Genomic DNA, 24,173 nt, shown 5'->3' on the forward strand with positions numbered 1-24,173 from the left:
AACCAAAATAAAGCTTAAATTCTCAAACCCCTTAATATAAGTAAGTTATGTCGGTCATACGCATGTTTCAATAATCCTACTAGATGGCCCCTTACGCTATAAAGAGCTTTTTGACTGCCCTCAGGTAACATGATCAGGACACTCTCCATAGGACTCTCCCCTGATAAGGTTCGGTTGCCGAGACTGCAATCCGGGCTCTGACACGGTGGCCTGATGATAGTTCCGTACTGTCTAGTCCAGTTCCTAGTCTGGTTCCCTGCACCCTTTCCAGTTCCCTGACCCATTTCTACCGCGGCTGCGCAGCCAGCGGTAGAAATGGGTCAGTTAACCATATGAACCAGACGAACCGACATCATTCCCGGATGTATATTAACATAAATTACACAATCCATTATTCAGCTATGGCAAGCAAGGAGCCAACGTTTCTCGAGGACTTTAACGAGAAATTTCTCGTTTGTTCGATTTGTTCCGAGCGATATAAGAAACCTAAAGTTCTACCGTGCCAGCACAGTTTTTGTGAAACGTGTTTGGTTCACCTCGTGCGGAAAACTGGTAAATTGGATTGTCCAATGTGTCGGCGACCGTGTGAACTTCCAGATGGAGGAGTGGCAAATCTGCAAACCAACTTCGTTTTGAATCAAATGGTCGATCACTTCGAGAAACCAGTCACAGAGGTGTCGGAGACCAGGAAGTGTGGTAGCTGTGATAGAAGTGAGGCTACCGTAACGAATCATTGTCTGGAGTGTGATGTTGGGCTCTGTGAGAGCTGTGTCGGAGGTCATGGAAGACTCAGGATCACGAGGTCGCATCGGCTAATGGCGATTGATGAGTATGAAGTGTCGAAGTCTCAAAATCCAGCCCTGGTACAGCACCCGGTGCACTGCAGTAAACACAACGACAACCAAGTGAAATTCTATTGCGATAGTTGCGATTCCATGATTTGCGCAGACTGCACCGTGATCGGTATGTTCTTTGTTTCCATTTATATACGCTCGTCATGCATTAGAACTGCCCAAAAATATGCAAGTGGGGTTAGGGTTTAGCCATTTGATTTGGAGGGGGGGCCTGGATAATTTTCGAAAAAAAATGTTGCCGGCTAAATGCTGGGGGAAAACTGTTATTCAGGAATTATATTTGTTTATTGCTGAATAATTGCAATATTATATTTGTGGAACAATTTAAAAAATTGTTCAAACAGTTTTTCTTTGACAAATATAGTTATCGCAAGTTCGCAAGCAAAGTATAATCTTATTAGTTTACGTTAGACTCATGCATGGTTTCAAGTCTCCTGTATAGTGTTTAATGGAAGTTTTCAAAATCAATGACCTCAGTACAAAGGTATTTTAAACACAAATCAATAAAATATGATTACATATTAGTGCCCGTTGTAATCTTATGCTATAATGCAAATATTCTGTTTCTGTATCACAAATTTGTCGTCAGAATTACTGAACTGATCCCATCCTTGTGTGTTGAAGATATGCCAATATTGAATGTACACGTGATGCATAATTTAGATGTAGCAGTTGGCAGACAAGACATATGTATTATGAATTGCCTTTTTAGAAATAATATACCTGTACAATCAGGGTCAAAGAAATATATGAACCTCTGTGGCATGATATGATATCATTTACTGCAATTGCATCTGAAAAGCACGGTGAAAATGTTGGATAAGGGCACAAGTTCCAATTTTATATAATAATGAGCCAGTAATATAGCAGCGTTCATATTCCCTCACGCAGTCCAATTTGAATATCCTGTACAAAAGAGATCCTGAATTTGCGTTTACCCCGACACAAGTGTTTCATACTGTTGCACGCTTTTTAGACGTCAACATAAATAAGCACTCTGTATGAGTCACCATCTAATGCTCTTCCTTTCTGAATGTCACAATTTCTTACAGATCATCCAAACACTTCACACAAGTACAGATACCTGGAAGAAGCAGCAGAAGAATGCAAACGATCATTACAGCAGGTTTTACAAGATCTGAGCAGAAAACAAAAGGAAGTGCTTGAGGGCACAACGGCGGCAGAACAGGCTGGTGAGTCTTTAGACCGTCACTTCTGTGACGAGAAAACAGCAATCAAAGAGTATACACGGAAGAAAATTGAGAAATTTACACAGATGATGGAGGAAAATGAAATGGAAGTACTGGAGCAACTTTGTGAGGTATATAATGACAAGAAAGAGACTGTACACGCACAGTTAAAAGGAATGAAAATAGTTGAGGACAAGTTTACGACTCTGCGAGAATTTACTGAGAAGTTGATTCAATATGGAAGCAATACACAAGTTATTGCTGCTAGGAAAGGTATGACCACACAAATACAGGAACTTATGACTGAGGTGACAAAATGTGAAGTTGTTTCGGATGATTGTATGAAGTTTATAGGAAGTGATGAACTTGCTGGTATGAAAAGTTTTGGAGTTATACAGATAGCAAGGTGTAAAATAGTCTCAGATAAATCCTACACTAGGGTCGGAGATGAACTGCAAGCTGTCATTCACATGGCGAGTCATAGTGTCACTCCCAAATTGAATGTGTGGGCAAATATCCTGACGGCAAATTTAAAGACTCCATATGGCGAAGAAGAGGGGGTGAACATCAACATAATTGAGGAGGGAACCTTTTTGATTAAGAGTACATTAAAGGTAGACGGTAGACATGAGCTATTTGTGTCAATAAATGGCACAGCAGCAGTTGGTTCACCAATGAGCATTGATGTTATTCCTCGCAAGGGGTTGTTACGCAGAGTTTTTACAGGTGGATCTGGGAAAAGGCAGGTCAACAGTCCGATTGGCGTAATAGTGACAAAGAGGAACGATGTTGTTATATGTGATAAGTGTAACAACAGATTGCATGCTGTACATTTCAGCAGAAATTTTCGAAAAATATTACGTGTAAGAAAGGCTACTATCTCCGAGCCAAGACTTGCTGCATTATCAAAGAATGGTGAAATTTTAGTCTCAAGTATGCAAATTAATCAGGTGCATGTATGTGATGAAAATTATCAATGGCAAGGATTGTTTGGGCAGGATCAAATGGAGGGCACAAGTGGTATTGCTGTGAATTCAAGCGATGGCAGGGTTTATGTGGCTGATTATGATGCTAACACAATTCACATTTACTCTTCCACTTACACATATATTACATCCTTTGGTGAGAAGGGGCGTGGCAATGGCCAATTCATTGGACCATACGGCGTTTGTGTTAGGCCCAATGAAAATGTCGTCGTAGCAGATCGTGGAAATAATCGCACCCAAGTATTTACTGCAGATGGTGAATTCTTAGATTGCTTTGGTTCACGTGGATCTGGTGAATATCAGTTTTGTGATCCGAGTGGCATTGCAGCTGATAAATATGGAAACCTCTATGTGTGTGATATGTACAACAACAGGGTACACAAGTTTAACTCCCAAAATCAATTTATCTGCTATGTTAATGGCCAAGAGAAATTGGGAAACCCTGTAGGAATTTGTGTAACAGATGAAGAACCTTTTGGCAAGGTTATAGTAACTGAATTCGATACTGACAGCATTTCAATATTCAACCAATAATATGATTACATGGGAAATAAATATCAGTGACGTTGACGTGTGCTGCATTATGATAGCTATTAATTAAGGCACATTGTGATGTCAGTGAAGGCAAATGACAAGTTTTAACGTATTTTCCCATCTTATTATCTTTTATAATACAGCACACTATTTAAGTGTTAAGAATGTCTGACAAGACTTGAGTTTGATTTATTCGATACATGTATCAATTTTTGATATGTTATATTCATTTTGTTTTAAAGATATCTATTGCCAGTATTTAATATAGTTGAAAATAAAATCATTGCATTTACTGGTATGGGAAAGTTAATTAAGTCTTCTTGTCCACAACATTTTGTTGTACATAACAATTATGCTTTGCGCTGGTGAATCATTTTTCAAACGTCCTCAATAAATCCACCGATATAGAAAGTCAAACGTATACATAAGGCAAGATTGTTCACAACCAAGGGAAATGAACCTTTGAGAATTGAAATTGCATGCTTCAATGTCACAATTATGCTTACTTTAAACAGAAAATAGACAACTCAAACTTTTATATCCACCAGAAATTAAGGTGGTATGCACCTCGAAAGTAAAAGACTTCGGCTTTCACTTAAATTTTTCTAAAGGAATCTTTCAACCATTCGCTTTCAACATCAAGAACAAAAATTAAGAATTATCATGCAAACTTTTGCACTAGAGAAACAAATTACTCAAGATTTTTACCGATATTTGAAATTCAAAATGGCTGCAATGCCTGTGTTAACTCTAAAGAAAAACATTTGATTTAAAAAAAACTAAGTGTGAAAGTTTTTCTTTCTCAAAGGGCTTCAAAATGAAACTTCAACAAGTGGTAAATCAAAAAATAATTGAAAAGCTTTAAGATTCCAAATATCTGTCTCGAGGCGCATTCTAGTTTAAAGGGACAAAGTCGGCCATTTTCATGAATTTTGTTTGATACGAGATACTACATGTTTGACATGTTGAAGATACTGAATGAATGGGTGCCCATGCATATATTTGACCCCGGTGTTAGACATGACACATGAAACAATCGCGAAAATGAGTTAATGGCCATGACCATTAATTCATTTTCGCGATGGTTTCATTTAATTTTTCTAAAAGCGGGGTCGAATATGTATGGTTACCCATTCATTCAGTATCTTTCAACATGTCAAATAATTTAAGCAGTATCTTGCATTAAAAAAAAATAATGAAAAATGGCCGACTTTGTCCCTTAAACATACCGCTACACTGGTTTCATTATATGTACAACATTCTTTTGAGTGAGTGAGAAATTTATTCAGAACAGTTTAAGTACTACATGTATAGACAATTTAGACATGTGTTCTCTCTCTATAGAGCCACCTGAAGGATTCATGGACAAAATTATTGTAAAACTATTAACTTTTGATTTTTGTGAAAAATGTTAATTTCACTTTACAAGTAAATACACATTTTTAAATAACATGACCTAATTAGACTTTATAGTTTGGATTTGTTGGCTTTCAATAAAAGAATAAAATATTTTATGAGATATCGCGTAGAGTGTATATCTTTTTAAATCAAATAATATGGCAGGATCAAAAGATGGACAAGAGAGAGAGAGAGAGAGAGAGAGAGAGAGAGAGACAGAGACAGAGACAGAGACAGAGAGAGACAGAGTAGTAGTAGTAGTAGTAGTAGTAGTAGTAGTAGTAGTAGTAGTAGTAGTAGTAGTAGATGCAACATGAATTTCAGTCCTGCTCAGTACGAACCTGTCGATTGCGCGAAACCTACCTATAGGGCCCGGGGGTCACATACGCATAGCTTTTTTAGGGAAATATGACTCCGCATCTTGCAAGAGGTCAATCCGGATAAAATGAGATGTTGAGAAGGAGACCTTTCCACTTTGGTTTTTCCTTGCTACCCCTTAAGCTTAGTGTATGGTGGCCTTTAAGGTACATACTAAGGCGACTATCAGCTACCGAGAACCGCACAGAACAAGCGAAGGCAAAAGAGTGATGCTCTGCATCGATTTTGGTCAGCTTGGCAAGATATACAATCCCTGTTTAGCCAATATATGGAGGGAATCATTGACTGACAAGCAAGGTGTCAAGAACAAATGTTTTTTGAATGATCGACAAGGCTGCCTGTTAGGCTGTAGGCGTCACTCGGAAGGCCAAACAAAGGGTAAACAAAATGTGTATCATAATATCTAGCTAATGCAATTTATACCCAAGTTGCAACTAAATGACCTACAAATCAAGACGTGAAAGTACAACAAACGCTAAACATATAAGAAGTTACAAATGCCTCTATAGGGTGGTCAGGTGTAAAAAAACATTGTGTTACTTTGAACAAGTCCCAAGGAAATAGGGTAGTTCGGAAGGGAACTTAATTGTTATTGTTTTATTTGAGTGTGACCCGTCAGGAACGTAAAATTTGGCAAAATTATGAGTGCTTTTTCAAAATGCGAAAAAGGTTGTAGTGTTAAAGGGTTTTGGAACAGTCATTTTTTTTTTTGGTCCCATCTTCTATTGAATATTTTATCTGACAGTGTTTTTTACCTTTGATAAGATAGACGGAAAACAAGGGATTTTTGCTTTCAAAAATACGTACAGTTGACGAGATCCCTACATTCCTTCCCCAAAAATTCCTATTTACTTTCTCAGTCATATAATGATTTCCCAAAACATTCTAGTAATGGGTAAAGGAAAAAATGATATCAAGCAAGTATTCAGTTGTTACCTTTAACATTTCTGTGAAATTATCTAATAACAGGAGACTTAGTCGATCTCACTCGGGCATCCCAGAAAGTGTTAATGAATACTAGGTTATGCCTAGCACTGAAAACATTGGGAAAAAGTCGACTCTACACTGAGATACGCCATTCCAGCGAGCTTTATTACTAGACCTCAGTCTTTTTCACATGTACGACAACATAGATGCACTTCTTCTGTCACACAGAGCCTGACATGCAGCATACAGGATTTAAACGACAATTGCGTAAAATTGGTTAAAGCACAAACTCCACAAACTGGAAATAATTACAAAATTGTCTTTTGGGGAACTATTCCAAGATGAAAATGACGAGGATCAAACTAATGAGTATTTGCCGATCGGAGTAAATATTCCCATTTTCTAATAGCAGATAGCCTTCCGACCCATAGCAATGTCATTCAATGTCAACATATCGTTTACGCATGTGCTGAGAGCAAACAGAACTTGACTCATATCAATACCCATCTATAGTACTTGAACTTAATACCGAGTATTGGTATTTTTATGTGTATGACCGTCTACCGTGCTCAGCTCCGCGGTCGACAATACTTTCAGACAGGCATTAGCTGACACTGCCATGTCAAAGTTCAATCCATTCGATGGACATTTCATGAACATTCGCTCTCTGAATGAAGGAAATTTTCAAAAAAAAAACACGTTTGCGTATGAAAGATATGTAAGTTTTCCACCTTGTTTTGTTAGTAAACCAAATAATATCATATACATATGTCCTTTCCCGGCTCACTACGTTTAGAAATTCAAGGTATATGTCTCTCGAAATACCGGGCGGGAGTATATATGCTATTATCTTACCAGTATATTGATGACGCAAATACTGTGATCTGATTGGTTGAGACATGAAAATCCGTGCTATATTCGCGATATAGCACGGTTGTAACACGTGCGAGCCCTCAGCTAAAGAAAATTTCCCTTTCAAACGCTTCACCTCAGAATTTGAATATACTAGTACTGTTACGATATAATAGCAATAAACCACCCCAGCAACGGGTATACCTCTCGGTTTTGACCAGTTCATTCGATACATGCACTCGATATTACTCGTGCATTTATGTCCTGAACTGGTCAAAATCTCGTCGTATACCGCCGCTTGGTGTGGCTTATTGCTTACATATTGGGTAGCGTATCCATTGTCAACAGTGTCGATGCGTTCGTCACGGTCGGTCATCACTACTTCAATATTGAGCAAACAACAAATACAGAGTAGATCAACATCTTCATCCATGACACTGCCTTCATGCTGGCCGCTGCACCGATCACCGCATCACATGGGGATTCTTCAGAAAACGTGGTTCTCCTCTCAATGCCGGTATAGATCGGTGTCATGGTTGATATATATTCTGACATAATGTCAAGTTCATGGTCACCTGGTGGTAAAAAATAGACTTCTCAATTATATGAGTGTTTTCTTCGTAGAGTGCTATACTTAAGTCATTGTTATAAAGAAAATGGTGGTCAAGATGCGGTATGGGCGTCATACACATTAGGGAAAGTCCGCATTAACTTGCATGGTACCTGAAAACCGAGTCTTTGCCTGACCAACTCGGATGACAAACAGAAGACTTTTAATCCCCCCAGGTGTGAATGTTCCATTGTTATGTTAATCTTATCCAGTTAGTGCCATTGTAGTGCCATTGTAGGAAAAGCATGACTGTGAAATTGATCCTCTGATAACTAAGTAGGGAAGTAGGGTATTCCTAAGTAAATGGAGCTTTCCCGTAATCATTTCAGAATGAAATATTGACAGCCAAAATTCAGCTCCGAAGATTGAGAATATTAGCCCCAAGACTTTAATATGCGAATTACAGTCGAAACTAAAATCCAACGGGTGTATTTTGCGCTTGCACACGTATGTGCTTGTAAGCAAAGATACAACAGCATGTTTGTGTTTGTCATCGGGGTTATCTCAGGTCACGCTTGAATGGGAGGTGCGGTGTGACCCCGAGATGAACTTATACGAAAGTATACCATTCTAACCCCTTCATGCACACAGATGGGTGCACCACGCACGCTGCTTTTTGGCATGTGAAAAACTGGAAGACGTCGTGTTACTTGCTTAATTTCCAGAAAAACGAAGATTGGAATCATGATCAACGAAATGTTGACAGTACTCAGAAACCATGGCCATTGTTCACATAATGCAGGAGGTACGGTCTTACGGTTTTGTATTTTGTAGTTAGGCAAGAGTAAGTAAATACTTTGTTTTGCGGTTTGAGTTTTTGAGGAAAAGACAAAGTTTCAATCATTGACGATATTCTGTCGCAAAACAAAGCCATGAATTCTACGTTGCAATATAATACTTCCTAACAGCAGACACGTTACAACCAGTATCAAACAACGGTACATGTTATGCTTTTTAACACTTGGCCGCCAACCTTTCGGAATTTTGAGAGGACGTAAAACAAAGATTTTCTTACTGTGGCCTCATATGTAAAATTAATCAAAATCAGATGACCCCTTCCTACAGAATGAAGACACTTACCAGTCACGTGTTTCAGCTTGTTGTCCGCGAGCATATCATACCCTGCTCCACCTAATGCAACATAAGTGTTGGTTATCACCTTATAGATGGCGTCCTTGTCGAGGGGGACGAAATCAGGCACAGAACAGTCTGTGCAAACTACCTCCGCTTTTAAGACACGCTGGTAAGCCGGTCTGGAGGTATCGTATACAGCACGTATCCCTGAGTCAAGAAAAAAAATATAGATTACACTCAAGATTGTTAGGGACTGAACAGAAATTACAGGGGGCGGGGGTTTTTTTTCAAAATGACGCTGCGCGAAAAATAGAGACCCTTCAAAAGTGTTGAAGTATTGATATAGCTTGTTTTATAGGGGGATATTGTTAATAGTTTGCCCAATAGATTCTCTTTATGAAGATTTGATATTTATGGACTAAACACTATATCGGCCACATCTTGGCTTCCAAAAGTTGCGCAAAACAGGATGATCCCAAAGGCATGCGTGAAATTTAATGACCCTTCAAAATTGCTAGCGCGAAAAATAGCGAACCACCCCCACCCCAAAAAAGCACCGGTCCTCCTCCTGTTATTTCTGTCAGATTGACATGTATACAGATATTATTAGTAGACTAAGTAGTGTAGCTATTATTAGTGACTTGAAGTCGATATTTTATGAATAAGTCTCTCAACATTTAATTTATTGTTACTTTTTATGATACGCTTTGCCAGGAATGATCGATCTTTATCGTGTACCGTACACGGTCGTACGCTGCAGTCTCCCTGGTCGAATTGTTTGAACGTGGTGCCTCTGTGCACATGTTGGGTGAGCGTAACACTTAAAATTTTCATACTGAATCCATAAAAATCTCGCGATTATAACTATACATCCATCATGATAACGTCCGGACTCAAAGATCCGTCGCTTGAGGAAGATGGGGGAGCGTATAGAGCGCCCTCGAGCGACGGATATTCCAGTCCAGATAACTCCACACGCCACAAAATAAGTTTATTCACTGATTTGCGTCAAGGCTATATTCAACACGCTTTTTGCAATTATTTTGGGGATTAATGAAGTCGAGATTGACTCAACACAGAGGAAAAACTGTGAAGTGCGGCCTCAGCGAATCTGATAACGCCGTTGCGATGTCGATGCACCCTACCTGCCAATTGCAGAAAACGGCCAATTGGTGTCACGCCATCGTATGTTGAAACAGAATATTCCAGCGCTTCCAAGAGGTATTTCCCCTGTATATCCAAAATATCGATGGTGTCGTCGTATGGTAAGGTATTTAGAAGGTCACCAAACGTAATGTTTCCTGCAACAAGCGACGAAATAGATCGTTTTAATTGTCATATTCTATTATAGCGAGTTGAGAAGGTACTGCACAGCAGATATCATGAATGCAAATTCTTTAAGGTGGTAGGCGCCTCAAAGTGGAAGACAAACTTTTGCTCGAACTTTCAAAAATGAAACTTTCGACAATGCTCTCACCAAACCAAATATAAAATTAAGGGATCACCGTGCAAACTGTGTTACAAGAGAAAGAAACTACCTCACATATTACCGATATTTGCAATTAAAAATTGCCGCCATCTCTGTATGGAATCTTCGGGGAAAAAATTTCGCTCTTCAAAAAACTAAGACGGTGAAAATATTTCTTACTCCAAGATATTTAAAAAAAGCTTTTACGAGAGGTTGATCAGCAAAAATTGTAAAATTTGGAAGTAAAAACTTTTGTCCCCGGGGCGCATTCTACCTTCAGAAGTATCGAAAGAGGTTCATTACGAAGTCTGCGGTTTGATTGGTCCGATACAAAAATTCTCAATACAACGCGGTAGAGCGGAATATATACAGGTGCTGGAGAAATGGTGTTACAACTTCATCTCTACAATGTTGTTTCGTGCCGCCATCTACATAAATAGCTTTGCAAATGTATCCCCCTTATAGATGTATAAAGTGTGTATAAACCAGTTCAGTTTCCTGACGAGTGAGTCTGGTGGCTCACGCAACGTTGTAGAGATGAAACGGAAACACCATCTCTCTCGCAGCCGCTCTCTCTCTCTCTCTCTCTCTCTCTCTCTCTCTCTCTCTCTCTCTCTCTCTCTCTCTCTCTCTCTCTCTCTCTCTCTCTCTCTCTCTCTCTCTCTCTCTCTCTCTGTTTACAGATGCCCTGGTGGGAAATTACAGTGCTCGATGCTAAAAGCAGAGCTTTATAAATAATAACACAAATTACTTCGAGGGCAAAGTAGTAATATATGTTTCACGCATCTTACAATCTTCAGAATGATTTTTCCTTAGGTCTTCTCTCTGTTTTAAATATAGTTGGGACGCATCATTATACTATAGTCTTAAGTGGATTTGAAATTTCGAATCGATAAATAATATTTCGTTTTGATGGAGACACTTTGAAACTCTCAAAGCGTTTGCTTAACAGAGTGGATTTACTCGCATTGATTATGTGTAGCTTTTGTATATATATATATATATATATATTATATATATATAAAAAATTTTTATATCTACATCTACAGGCAAAACTTTCTCAATTAAACATGACCTTGATTGCAAGTCCAGCAATGTCATCTACTCTTTAACTTGTCGCACATGCAATACCCAATACATCGGTAAAACAACCCAACCCTTCCACAAAAGATTGAATGGTCATCGTTCCAACATTAAAACAAATAGAGCGGACAGATCACCATATGTTGTTCCACATTTTCGACTACCAGGACATACTCTCCAAGATAATGCTCTCTCAGCCATACTTTTATGTCATGTCCCTAACGCGAATTTGTTCAAAGAGCTGGAAAGTCTCTGGATACATAGGGCCGACACAATGTATCCTAATGGACTGAATGATTACGAGCCGACTTCAATACACGACTAGTTTCTTTTATTTTCATGTCTCCACCCCCTATAGTTATTTTTGGTTTCACCCTCTTGTTCATCTTGCGCATGCGTGCCTATTTTAGTCACTGGCTTGATAAAGATATGCAAGTCATATCGAAACGTTGCCAATCAGCCTAAAATTTTACTTTGGGATTGGAGGTGAGATCGACTTGGAACAAAACACCAGTTCAGCAAGTCACTAGAGTTATTATATATATATATATATATATATATATATATATATATATATATATATATATATATATATATATATATATATATATATATATATATATATATATATATTGAAAATTTAAATGTACATTTATTTATTTATTTATTTATTTATTTATTTATTATTTATTTATTTATTTGTTTATTTATTATCATTTATGCAACCATCAAACAGGGCTTGTAGATTATGTTCCTGGGTAATAATGGGCCTGATACAAAACTATGTAGGTGTGGAGAGGTACACATACAGACATAATTAACTGTCAATTGTTATTTGTCTTGGTTCGCTTTTTAGATCCCTCAAAATTTCAATGTAGAGACAATGAGGTATATAGTGGTAAGATTTTTCTCATTAGTGTGAGCAGGTCTGCTCACCTGTTTTAGTGAACGAATGCATGGATTCTGTGATCAATGGAGGAGCAATAATATATCGTTTGTCATCCTACCCTCATAAATGGAGTCACCATATCCGTCGCTGTTCCAGATAGCTATGTTGGCGCCAGTGTGTCCAAGTCGTTTGTAGTGGTGCACAGCGGCGTCTGTTATCATGTTACCGAGGTTACACTCTCCAAGGCGACAAGTCCCAGCACTGCCATCTAACAGCACCTGGCTGTAACCGATAACCTCTGACGTCCTAGCGTCAAGGACAACTTTGAACTTTTCTACCTCGGCCAACGCATCTTCATCTTTTATTCGGCGGCAGTGTATATAGGAAAAAGGGCAAACTTTGAACAAATATTCACTTATTGATTCGAATTCCCTATTGAAGGATGGTTACTTATTATGACAATAATGCAACATTGTCGTTTGGAGGTTTTTTTTCCATTTTGACAATATCGCCACATAAAAAAAATATTTGTGTTTTCGGTAACCCAAAAATTACGCGTGATTTTGCCGAATTTTACTGTTTTTTTATTGGTTATACTCAAATAAAAATAGAAAATAAAAAAGTTTTCGAACGACAAATCCTTAGGCTATGTCTCGAGGCCTTATTAACGGAATTGCACAATTTTTTTCTTACACCTGACGGCGAGACGATAAAGTGCAAAATATTTGTTCATAGTATTGTGAAGAACCCGCCATCTTTCATCATTGTCGTACGTAAATCGAAATATTTTTGTGTTCTGACACACTTTACACTTATGCATGTTATGATTTCATCTTTCAACTCTATACAGGGTTAAGGCACACAGATAACAACACAATGCGTTTTAATGTGTTGTAAAACACAATACCTTCATCGACGCCAGCGTCCAGTATGATTGGATTACTGTTGTCGGCCCATGAGATTAGGTTGCCCCCGTCGTCGAAGGTTACTTTGAGATGTCCCAAATATTTGCCAAATTGATATGCAGTCACCACGGGGATATCGACCGAAGGGTCGTGGGAGGACTTGACAACGGTTGGGTAGGGCCCCTCCACTTTCATCTCATCTTCTGGATCGGGAGGTACGCCTTTGGATGTAAAGATATCTAAGATTATTGCAGTGACAATTCGGAGGTGACATCGTTGCAGGAATTGTGCAAATTCCCGCTATAAAAATTTTGGAAAATGAACCCATGAGAGTGTTTGTTCAGATGTCAAGCCATTGTGTTGGTGGTAGCGAGGAACGTTCTCGAATCAGGTACCGTGTACCCGGTAAGGTACAGAACAATTATCTGTTCAATGGTTCGGGGGGGGGGGGTCAAAAATTTAAGCCGAATATACTTATGTCATAACTACGCACGTTCTGCAAATGATAACCCCAACCTGGAGTAGAGCAAGAGGTCAAAAGTCTGCATTATTATATCGTCATCAAGCGAAAAGTAGGTCAAAACCACTAGGTGCGTGCTGCGTTGCTTGGATAGTCGATCGAAGGCCCAGGATCGAAGTGTGAGGCCGAAGGCCGAACCTCGGCACTGGTGTAAAGAACAGATATCTCTCTCTCTCTCTCTCTCTCTCTCTCTCTCTCTCTCTCTCTCTCTCTCTCTCTCTCTCTCTCTCTCTCTCTCTCTCTCTCCAAAATTAGTCGACAGAATATGCCAAGAGCATAGTAGACCTGACATTCCTATTAGTTGATCCGTCGACTGTTTGTAAACAGCGTACTAGCAAAACAGTAAGAGGCTGCACCATTGAAGAGGAATGTTTAGGATGACGTACCGGTATAGAGCAAAGAGTGTGAGTGTCCGCCGACAACCACGTCTACGCCATCAACCTCTTTCGCTATTTCTAGGTCAAGGGCGTAGCCAGAGTGTCCCAGAGCTATGATAATATCAATTCCGTTATTCCTCAGTCTGTTAACTTCGGCTTGTACCGACGAGATCTCGTCGTAGAAAATCAAATCACCTGGTGGAGTTGAAGTATACTTAGTATCAGGTATCGGCGATGATGATACACAATAATTTTTATCAAAAATAGGATATCAACTTAAATCATTACAAATAGGCTGACACATAAATATACATTATTTTGCAAAATTTTGGCGTCAGGGTTCAGTCATTGTTATCTATCTTGACCAAACATTGACTTTTACCTCGGGCACAGTCCTTCCACGTGTGGAGGGAATGTGCCTCGGGGCAACAGAAAAAAAAATCGTCAAACTATCGGATAAAGCTTTCATTCCACCCGTAAACATGTTGAACACTGCACGTTTTTGTCACCAGGTACCGTAACATGTAAGTACCAGTCACCCCGTGCGTTAGTAATACGACGGTATGTATATCTGAACGTTGGTCTTGAGACCACTTAGTATTTTGAAATTACAGCTATTGATATTTAAGTATAGAATGATAAATGTCCTAATGGTCTGCACGTGCGCCTCGGGGACAGATATTTGGACTCTCAATTCTACCACTTGTGGGGACTCATTTTAAAGCTCTTAGAGTAAGAACAAATTCTACCGTCTTTGTTTTTCGAATTAAAATTTTTATTTCCCCGAGGAGTTAACATGGAACGGAATGACGGCTATTTTGAATTTCAAATATCGGTATATGCTTGATAATTTGTTTCTCTAGTACTAACGTTTGCCTGGTGGCCCTTGATTTTTATTCTTTATTTGATAAAAGAATGGTTGAAAGTTCCACTGAGGAAAATTTGAGCGAAAGTTTAAAGCTTTCACTTGCGAGGCACATACTACTCTAACGTAGTATGCGCCTCGAAAGTGAAAGACTTAAACTTTCGCTCAAACATTCCTCAATGAAAATTTCAACCATACTCTTCCCAAATCAAGAATAAAAAGCAGGAGTCACCGTGCAAAATTGGGTACTACAGAGACAAATTACCTAAGATTTACCGATATTTTAAATTCAAAATGGCTGCCATCCCTGTGTTAACTCTGTGGGGAAAATAAAATTTTGGTTTTTCGAAAAACTATGACGGTTAAAACTTTTCTTTTATCAACAGCTTTAAAATGAACCCCCACAAGTGGTGGATCAGAAGAGAATTGATAAAATTTGAAAGCCCGAATTTCTGCATCTTCGCTTGCCAAGGCCTGCTGTTCGGGCAGCCGGATGCTTCCCGGAATCAGGTAGTTAGTGGAAGACTCCTGTCTGGCTAACAACCCGTGCTGTCGGACGATGGAATTTGTGTCCCCGAGGCGCGTTCTGTCTTAAAGTGGCACTCACACTTGGTAACATTTTTAAAGCATATTTTTTAATGACAACGGTCGATATTTGACGAGGCGACTGCGCGCAGATCGCGAGATATCGATAAAAACATGTCTTCAAAAAAGTAAAAGTTATAATTCCGATGGCCCACCTAAATTCAGCTTCCGAACATCGAACGTTCGGCACTGGGGCCATTGTCAACTAAGCTATGGAGTACGAGTCGACGCTGACGCTGCTGTACGCCACAGTACCACTGACGTCGGTAATCGGTCATGGCCTGTGGGAGAAAGCTGAGTCTTACTCACTTGGCGTATAAACGAAAAACAAAGTTTGCTGATTCCACCAGAATTGGCATGGGTGACTAGCACAGTTACGTGCGGTTGATACATAGCGGCCGCCGCATGATGCATAGACGCATGCCACGCGCGCATACCACGCGCGCGGCGTACTGTGTGGTAAACGACAAAATGTAGTCATCGGAGGCGGCTAATATTAGACACGTAAAAACTGATGTTTATGTGGTATTGGTTAAAAATATAATACAACCGATTTAGAATAATGAAAACGACAAAAACTAAGGAGAAGTTTTACAAAACTTACCTGAGGTAAAGGCATAATGCTGTATAAAAAGTCTTCGCAGCGGGAAGTAAATTAATCGCGTCGTTCGAACTTATTGTAGACTCCCTAGAATATCGTCAATCAGCACAACAACAAACCTTCGGGGGATTTCGAGTCAAAATAAGAACGATCGTAAAACTTCGGGTTGTGAAAAATACGCTCGGGAAATGACACATTTTTATCGATATCTCGCGATCCGCGCGCAGTCGCCAAGTCAAATATCGACCGTTGGCATTATTAAAAATGTGTTTTAAAAAATGTTACAAAGTGGAGTGCCTCTTTAAACGGGTACTGCTAAGTTTTAATTAAATTTAAATCTTGATTCAAAATAAAACTTGAAAATGTACGTGACATCTTTTTGTTTGACTTTGAATTGCCTCTTCTGTAAGATAATCCTACCAGTCAAAGTAGTTTTGGGCGAATCCTCCAAAGTGTAACCGACTATCCCGATCTCTCTGCCATCGACCTCCATAACTGCTGAGGCGGTGAATAAGCCCTCAATAGTAGGCTCCAGGGTTGCGTTGATGTTGGCGCTGATGACGGGGAACGTTACATTGTCCAGGAAGGAGACCAGCCCTGATATACCGATGTCAAACTCATGATTTCCAAGAACCTGTTATGAGAAGACAACAAAGATAGGAAGGTAGAAAGGGGAAGGGACAATGTTTTCCATTTTCCCTAAATAAGCCGCCGTGTCTGCTTTTTCGTAAAGGTAGTACGCGCCCAGAAACTCCAAGGGTCTGACTCAATTCTTTCCTCGAATCTTTTTCAAAGAAACTTAAACCCGTTCTATATGTAATTCACAGAGTAACACTTGCATGCCTTTTGTTCCATGGTCGTCTCGGTAGACTATTGGCTTTTCATATTAAAATGAGCTCCAAAGGTGTTAAACTTTTTGGAGGCTTTGTTTGTGGTTGATGATACACGAGATTATGCGAAAAATACGACGAGATGGCATCGTACTGCCAGTCGCGTAGCAAAAATAGTTACTTTGTGAGCTCTCAGGCCAGAAACACTGCTTCACGCCAATCAAAACATAACACGGCAGCAGTTTCATAAACAGTCCTTCCTTGACGCACGTGTAAAAGAGGGTACGACTGACCGTAAACCATTGAGTAAAACCAGACAGTATCGAATAAAAGACTTTCAAATTTGGTTCACAACACACTCATTATATATTCATAAAAATATGAGAGGAATTTTAAAACCGTAAACTGGTTTTCCTGAAGCTCAAAACACTCCCGTTTTCGCCAGCACGTCAATTCTGCTCAGCACCACACGACACACAACAACACAAACTTTGCCGAACACACTTCGCTTAACAATTGGCGAAAATCCGAAAACTACCGAAGGATTCATGATCGGCACTCTTCGGAAAAGAGAGGCGAGAGCAACCTGAGAGCAACCTGAGGCGAGGCGAACATGGATGGGTTACGTAACCGCTTCACGCCTTAAACAATACCCGTTGCCACTCTATCTATCTTTCTCTATGTATAATCAAGAGCACAAAAGGGGTCATTTTAGTACTAGAGAAACAAACTACCCGATGGTAAAAAGAAAAAAAAATATCATAACATTTATCGACATGTGAATTCTAATGGTAACTTTTCATGAAAGTAAGACGGTAGAAACTTTATGTTCTCAAAGAGTTTCAAAATGACCCCTAAACAAGCGGTAGATCCGAAAGAACGCTGTAAAAAACGAGAGTCCAAATATCTTCAGTTTCCCCGAGGCTCATTTTTGCTGAAGGTCAAGGTCATCTGTAAAATAACGCTTATGACGAAATAAATAATGCAAAACGAGGAAAATTTGAAAATCATATGCCTTTCTCTACCAAAAAAAAATTAAATCTTCAGTCTTCTTGTGTAGACCTTCAGAGAACGTTTTCACTTTTCAGCCGACATGCGTAAAAGGAATTTAGTTGCACTTGTTTTGCTTGCAGTTAGAAATTGGGGCCAAGTACGTTGCAGTCCGGGTTTCATGGTCTCGAAGAAAAGGATGTTTCTTGTTTAAGACGTTTACTGGGTTAACTCGGTAGAAATTCCATCATTGTCAAAAAGCTAACTCGGCGTGGTTGACTGGGCCAAAATGTCAATCCAACGCTAGTTTCGCCACGTCAACGCAACTCAAATACCAATCGTCATCAACTCCAATATGTATGAAACTTTTGATATTGTTCGATTTTGTGTTGGACGTTGTCCGGCAAAAATGCCGGAATTGACTTTAGCTAACCCACATGGTCGGAAGGGAGTAGATGGGAGCAACCATGTGGCTATGAGATAATGCCCTTCAGCCAATGTGACACCTTTAACTTAACTATACCAACCCGTCCGGCACGCTTCGTCCGACGGAACTTGTAAACTGAGCAGTCAAATATTGTTCACGGCCCCGGGTTGTCAATTTACAGTATTTAGTTTTACCTTGGTTATTAGGCCAGATAGAGCTTTGTGGTCAAGTTCATTTCGGGAGGAGCTGGTTAAATTGCAAACTGAAATGTATCTCAAGTCGCTTCAAGGCCGAATTTGGATAATTGATCAGTTCAGGTAATCCTTATAGGCCGAGTTAATTTAGGTCATACATGTCGATGTACCAGTTTAGGCCCGACGTGTATACGGACAGAAGTATTGTAATACTGCAGAGACACTACAGCAGGCTTCTGAACCGTTATTGAAATATAGACCACACAGGCTTTTGTTAGGTAGACCCAAGACGTTGGGGAAAATCACCTCAACCTCGCCTAGTGCGTGTCTAACTGCCATTCACGGAACACAAAATACCTCCCAAATAAAATACTTTAGTGTTTTCTTTAGCACGACAGACCAGGTATGACACTCTCAATTAATCATATGGTGTGTTATCGTTGGCGACCGGCTTTTGAACCGGCGGGACAATGGTTTTGGCAAAATGAAGGCGTCGTCAAAAGGCTGAAGGTTTACTTGATAAAGTTGGTGTATAGGCAATACTTTGATCACACTTGCGCCATTAATACTCTGTAAGCCCAATGCACGCATTTTAATCGGTACACCGTATTGACTTCAAGTCAGGTACATTTACAACAGCTAGTCCATTAAAAAATACGTATACACCTGCCCATGACCCCTTTCCGTCATTTTCGTCTCATTGGAGTTTCACGGACTGAAAACGACGTTTGAGCTGAAGTTTCAGAGTAACTCTTCCAAAGAAATTAATAGCGTTTCTCATAGTGCCTTGTTTTCTTGCTCATGACAGACTAAGTTGAAAAATGAACTTTGTGAAAGATGGCGCAAGTTTTTATATGCCATTTTGTTTACTGTTGAAATTCCGCAAAAGTTGCATGAGGTGTTCCGAAAAGGTTATACTTAGTATATGGATTTATTTATCTTTTTATTTGGTCGCCGGTGTGACCTTCAAGAAGTTGACAAATTGCGGTACAGTTGAAGGTTTTGAAGAAAATGCTGAGAATGTTCAGGATATATTGGTGTAAAATAGAAACAGCGATTACGTTCAAATGGTCGTGTCGTACGAATAAAAATCTTCGTATTGTAGCGCAAACTGAGTTATTTGGACAGAAAAAAATGCCTTATAATGTTATCAATTGTTTGCGCAATAATACTGGGTTTGAGTTCTGCAACAGTACTGGAATGCCTCCCTCCCCCACGGATGTACTCTTTGAGGATTGTATGTCGGTCGTGTACCGTGCACTCGACCTTATATTGACTGTCATGGTAGTGACGGTGAAGGGTCAGAGAAAAGCCTCATAAAATCACGCATGAGGTTGATAGATGAGTAAGAAAATGGGATCGGGAGTAAATTATTACTTTGAGTGTAATGAACTTACCATACAATCGTAGTGTAGATAGTTCATGAAATGCGCACTAGCTCCGCCTTTGAACACGTAGAACCAAGACGTGCCCGAAAATTGATCACCGGCGTCCAGCAAGATCACGTTCGGCTCTCTTCGTCTTATTTCGGACACCTTGGTCGCCAGCCTGGCTATGCCGCCGTAGCAGTTGTCCTGCGCTTTATCAGCCTCCGTACAGGCCCCGCCGCTGGAACGGCCCCCTCGAACCATTGGTGATAGTCGTTTGTGTGCAGAATGGTGAGATTCCAGTCGGCGAGCGACAAATTCACCACAGCACATGCAGCTAGGAGGAACAACGCAATGCTGTCCACTGCCATCTTGTTGAAGAACCGACAGTTGAAGTGAGACTAAGTGTCTACGCGCCGTGACAACAATAGGAGACTTCAATGACACGCTTAAGAAATGACATATATATTTGATTGTGACCCTGCTGAACTTGTTCCTGCAAGCTGAAAGCTTATATAGAGTATGTCATATTTTACGGTTAATCATTTACAGATGCTCAAATAAGTCACTCAAAACTATTTGTGGTCCAACAATGGATATATAAAAATAAGCTCCAATATATGATGTCTTTTGTTTACGTTAGTATGATAAAATTATGGCTGCATTCACAAACACCAGTGAAAGGGGAGAATCAAGAAAATTTTCTTCTACTTTTTAGGACTTTTTAGCTCAAGTACCCTGTTTACAATTCATGATAATTTTTAAGAGCCCCCCAAAAATTATCTTCAGCCCGTAGACACGATGGCCGACCGGTATATTCAGTTTTTGCACATGGCTAACTACGTTTAACTTTTTTCCAGTTAATAAGAATGTAGAATTGATTATTAGCACAAACAATGGAAAATATGACAACTTGTCATAGGCCACTGTGCTTTGGAGGCTGCATGCCTCCTAGACTGAGAAAAATATTCTTAAATTGATCGCGTTCCTTTGCCTTCAAACAAAATTGCTACGTTCTCGACAAGATATTACGCGTTAGTAATCAACATAAGGTGAAACAGCTCATAAAAAGAGAAGGTCAATTTCCACAACGCCTGGTTAAAAATGAACATGCTCCCAGGGCTTGTCAGGAGATGTAATTGGGATCAAGCAAAATAGCCCCTTTTTCTTTGTTTTTGTCCATAGTTTTGGTAATGACGTGGTTCCATCTTGTTAATCCTTGTAAAGGCTTTGTTTAAAAAGTTGCTGACCCTGTCATTCAAGAGACATCAGTGAAAATCAAGACGGGAAAATTCATATTCATAACATATGAAGCTGGTAAAAAGGTAACGTTTAAAGTATATGGATTCAGAGAATTGAAATAGTGCATAGCTACTGAAAATAAAGCTTTAAACCCATCATTATGATAAGACAGAACTGAGTTGATTAAACTAGTCTTGTTTCCGATCAAGAGAATGGCTGTAGTTTATGACAATTTACTTCTTCGTAATTTTTGTTGCATATTATCAAGTACAGTTTCTTGTTGTCTCTTAACCTTTTCTCCCGTTTTTCCTCTTTGGAATTCACCCCTAAGGGTGAGAGGTTTAAAGGCAATACGAGTGTTAAGCTTGTTAAAACATCCTATACATGTATTAACAGCAAGAGTAGTATACAAACTGGGGGTTCTGTCTGGACGTACACCACTAGCAAGTGAATTGTAAATCAGGACCAAAATGTATATATTGGCAATAAAACAACACTTTATCCATGAGAATGTTATAATGTTGACGAACCGAACTCAGCATTACTGTCGAAACTATATACAGAATAATAATGATCGCGAAACAATGTTGAAAGACAAAGCCACTGTCCCTGTAACGTTAAAATTTACCACAAACGAGAAAATAAGTTTTTAAACAGACTTTTAGCAAAGCATGGGTTTATCGTCATTCAACTTCATGGCTGATATCAGTTTATTTACCTACGTAAAGTTTTGGCTTACATCATTCTTTCTGCATGAGAGAGTTATTTATATTTTTTATTAGTCACCCAACAGGCGAACCCTATTACGAAAAATGTTAGTTTGTTGTCAAAAATCCGCATTTTGATATTTTTTTTAATATAAAAAGTTATGGAAACCGGTTAATACAGATTAATGCAATGTACCTTAAAGTGCTTAGGGGTCTAGACATAGGCCTACTCATGCTTTGCAACCTGAAAATTCTTTTGAATTGTACATGGACGAAAACCTACATCAGATTACATCTGGTGCATTATTGAATTATGTATCCGACATAAATTGGTGAAAGTTTTGAGTCCGTAAACAGTCAGCGCGAGAGTCTTCTCTCTAGAGCAACACGAGTTTTTTCTTAAAAAAAAAAAACAAGTGCAGGTACAGACAGAAACCCTATGACTTAAACATCATCACAACACTTTTCTGGGGGTCTGCTTGTACGCGTGAGTACTCATTTTTGGAGCATGTAGACTAAATCAAGTTTACGCCTAGGCGCTGTCTTATTTTTGTGAAAAAGCGATAATTTTTCTCCGGACCCCTGCACGGTTATAATATGGTCCGGTGGCCATTTTGAATTTTAAATATGGGTAAATCTATTTGTTTCTCTAAAACCAAAATTTGCGAGGTAACTCCCGATTTTTATTCATGAAGTTTTGAAAGAGAATGGTAGATTCCTTATGGGAAGTTTGAGCAAAAGTTTGCGTCTTTCACTTTCGAGGCGCATAATGACTTAAGGTAAAGGGCGACGAATTCGGACGCGCACACGCTTTAGAACGTTTCTGCGCAGATTTAACTCCAGCCTGCCGCAAATGGGTTATTTTGTAGCGCATGTATTTAACACCACCTGTCATTGTTGAAATTGAGCTTTTTACCAAATTTTTTGACCCAGTGTCTTAGAATACATGTACCTATAACCTTGTCATATTTTGACCCCTAGGAAGCTGGTTTTTATTCAATATGAGCGAAAAATTAACATTTCTCTCCCATTTATATGGCGCAAATTACCCATTCACCTGGAGATATTGTAAAAAGTAGCGTGGTGACACCCTTTTATTAAAAGTGTAAACTAAATGGGTATTATGTCAGGAGTTTATTCGCCAAGTTTGGTCAAAATGACACCATTCAAAGCGACAGGAAGAAAGTTCGAAAATTATGTAGTGATATAATTTCGATATCGTCATTTTGTAATCGATACTTATGTTAAAATTTCTTCACAAACATCATGAAAACTATACATTCGATAGATATGGATCTTAAGTCTTGGTATTTATTAAAATTAACTCATTTGCTAAGCGTTTTATAATTGCTTTCTTTAGTTTAAGTGAATTATATCATTTTTATTTATTTCTAACGACGCCATTTTAACGTCCGTTTCCATGGAAACAAGCTTGGTGACCCCCATTTTTTATTTCATTTTTGCACTTGCACAACTTCCAAGAATATTTGTGCAAAGTTTCAAGAAAATGACACCACAACTTAATTTTGACGTAATTCGTAGTACTTCACCTTAAGGTTACATTTATGATAACAAAAGCTAAGGTGGACAATCATCAAACGTAACGCTTCTTGAATCAAGTAGGGAGACTGTCAAGCCATGGTGGTATTTACATCATTTGACGCCTGCTCACAGTAAGTCTATGGTAAAAACCGTTACCTTTCACGACATTGTGCAATATATGCAAAGAGTAGTCCGCATTACATGTGCAATATGTACATGCAATGCGGACTACAGGCCTACTTTTCAACAATAGCAATCGATTTGCGCTCTGAAACAAGGACACTATCATTATTTGGCCCAATGCATTTATCTCCCAAAGTTCCTAGACTTGCATTATTAGGTCAAATAATGTGTCTTTGTAGTGTTTCTTATAACATCAATATTACTTTTGAAACAACAACAACACAATAGTTATGTTCGTTGAATTTTATTGGTCAACAACAACAAGACTAATATAAAAGTACACAATACTGTAAAAAACAACAACAACAACAACAACAACAACAACAACAACAACATCAGTGGGTTACGTGTGCTGAGAATAAGCTTACGCTTATAAGCTTAGGCCTTAGCACAGTTACTTGTGATCGGTCTATTCCGCTCGGCGTCTATGCACCCATAAACGTGTGTACACACGCCTTTCTCAAGCATATGTACACACGTCTATGGGGGCATAGACGCCGAGCGGGATAGACCGACCACAAGTGACCGTGCATTGTCGTATATCCTTACCCCACGACAGGCGGTAGTGAACCTCAGCCACCGGGCTGTACACTGT

General features: G+C 39.2%; 2 protein-coding genes across 2 annotated transcripts; one reads left to right on the forward strand and one right to left on the reverse strand.

Moving 5' to 3' along the window:
- Positions 1 to 236: 236 nt before the first annotated feature.
- On the forward strand, positions 237 to 4,982 carry LOC139137062 (tripartite motif-containing protein 2-like). The gene is made up of 2 exons (XM_070705017.1): positions 237 to 963; positions 1,907 to 4,982. The coding sequence occupies exons 1-2, from the start codon at positions 333 to 335 to the stop codon at positions 3,562 to 3,564; spliced, it is 2,289 nt and encodes a 762-aa protein (XP_070561118.1). The 5' UTR covers positions 237 to 332; the 3' UTR covers positions 3,565 to 4,982.
- A 1,670-nt stretch (positions 4,983 to 6,652) lies between these two features.
- LOC139136176 (5'-nucleotidase-like) lies at positions 6,653 to 20,351 on the reverse strand. Its single transcript, XM_070703926.1, has 8 exons — positions 19,935 to 20,351; positions 16,517 to 16,730; positions 14,055 to 14,240; positions 13,151 to 13,369; positions 12,362 to 12,601; positions 9,949 to 10,104; positions 8,810 to 9,010; positions 6,653 to 7,694 (listed from the first exon to the last, which is right to left on the reverse strand). Exons 1-8 carry the CDS (start codon positions 20,235 to 20,237, stop codon positions 7,498 to 7,500), a joined length of 1,716 nt encoding a protein of 571 aa, XP_070560027.1. The 5' UTR covers positions 20,238 to 20,351; the 3' UTR covers positions 6,653 to 7,497.
- Positions 20,352 to 24,173: the final 3,822 nt, after the last annotated feature.

The sequence above is a fragment of the Ptychodera flava genome, chromosome 7 (assembly GCF_041260155.1).
Source record: "Ptychodera flava strain L36383 chromosome 7, AS_Pfla_20210202, whole genome shotgun sequence".
Taxonomy (NCBI): Eukaryota; Metazoa; Hemichordata; class Enteropneusta; family Ptychoderidae; genus Ptychodera; species Ptychodera flava.

What these genes read in the sequence shown, in the direction of transcription:
- LOC139137062 (XM_070705017.1), top strand. Translation starts at nt 333, where the DNA reads ATGAACCAGACGAACCGACATCATTCCCGGATGTATATTAACATAAAT. An exon ending in CGCAGACTGCACCGTGATCG is followed by an intron (nt 964 to 1,906) that starts GTATGTTCTTTG and finishes AATTTCTTACAG; the next exon opens with ATCATCCAAACACTTCACAC.
- LOC139136176 (XM_070703926.1), bottom strand. Translation starts at nt 20,237, where the DNA reads ATGTGCTGTGGTGAATTTGTCGCTCGCCGACTGGAATCTCACCATTCT. An exon ending in ACACTCTTTGCTCTATACCG is followed by an intron (nt 13,370 to 14,054) that starts GTACGTCATCCT and finishes TTACATCCAAAG; the next exon opens with GCGTACCTCCCGATCCAGAA. An exon ending in CAAGCTGAAACACGTGACTG is followed by an intron (nt 7,695 to 8,809) that starts GTAAGTGTCTTC and finishes TTTTACCACCAG; the next exon opens with GTGACCATGAACTTGACATT.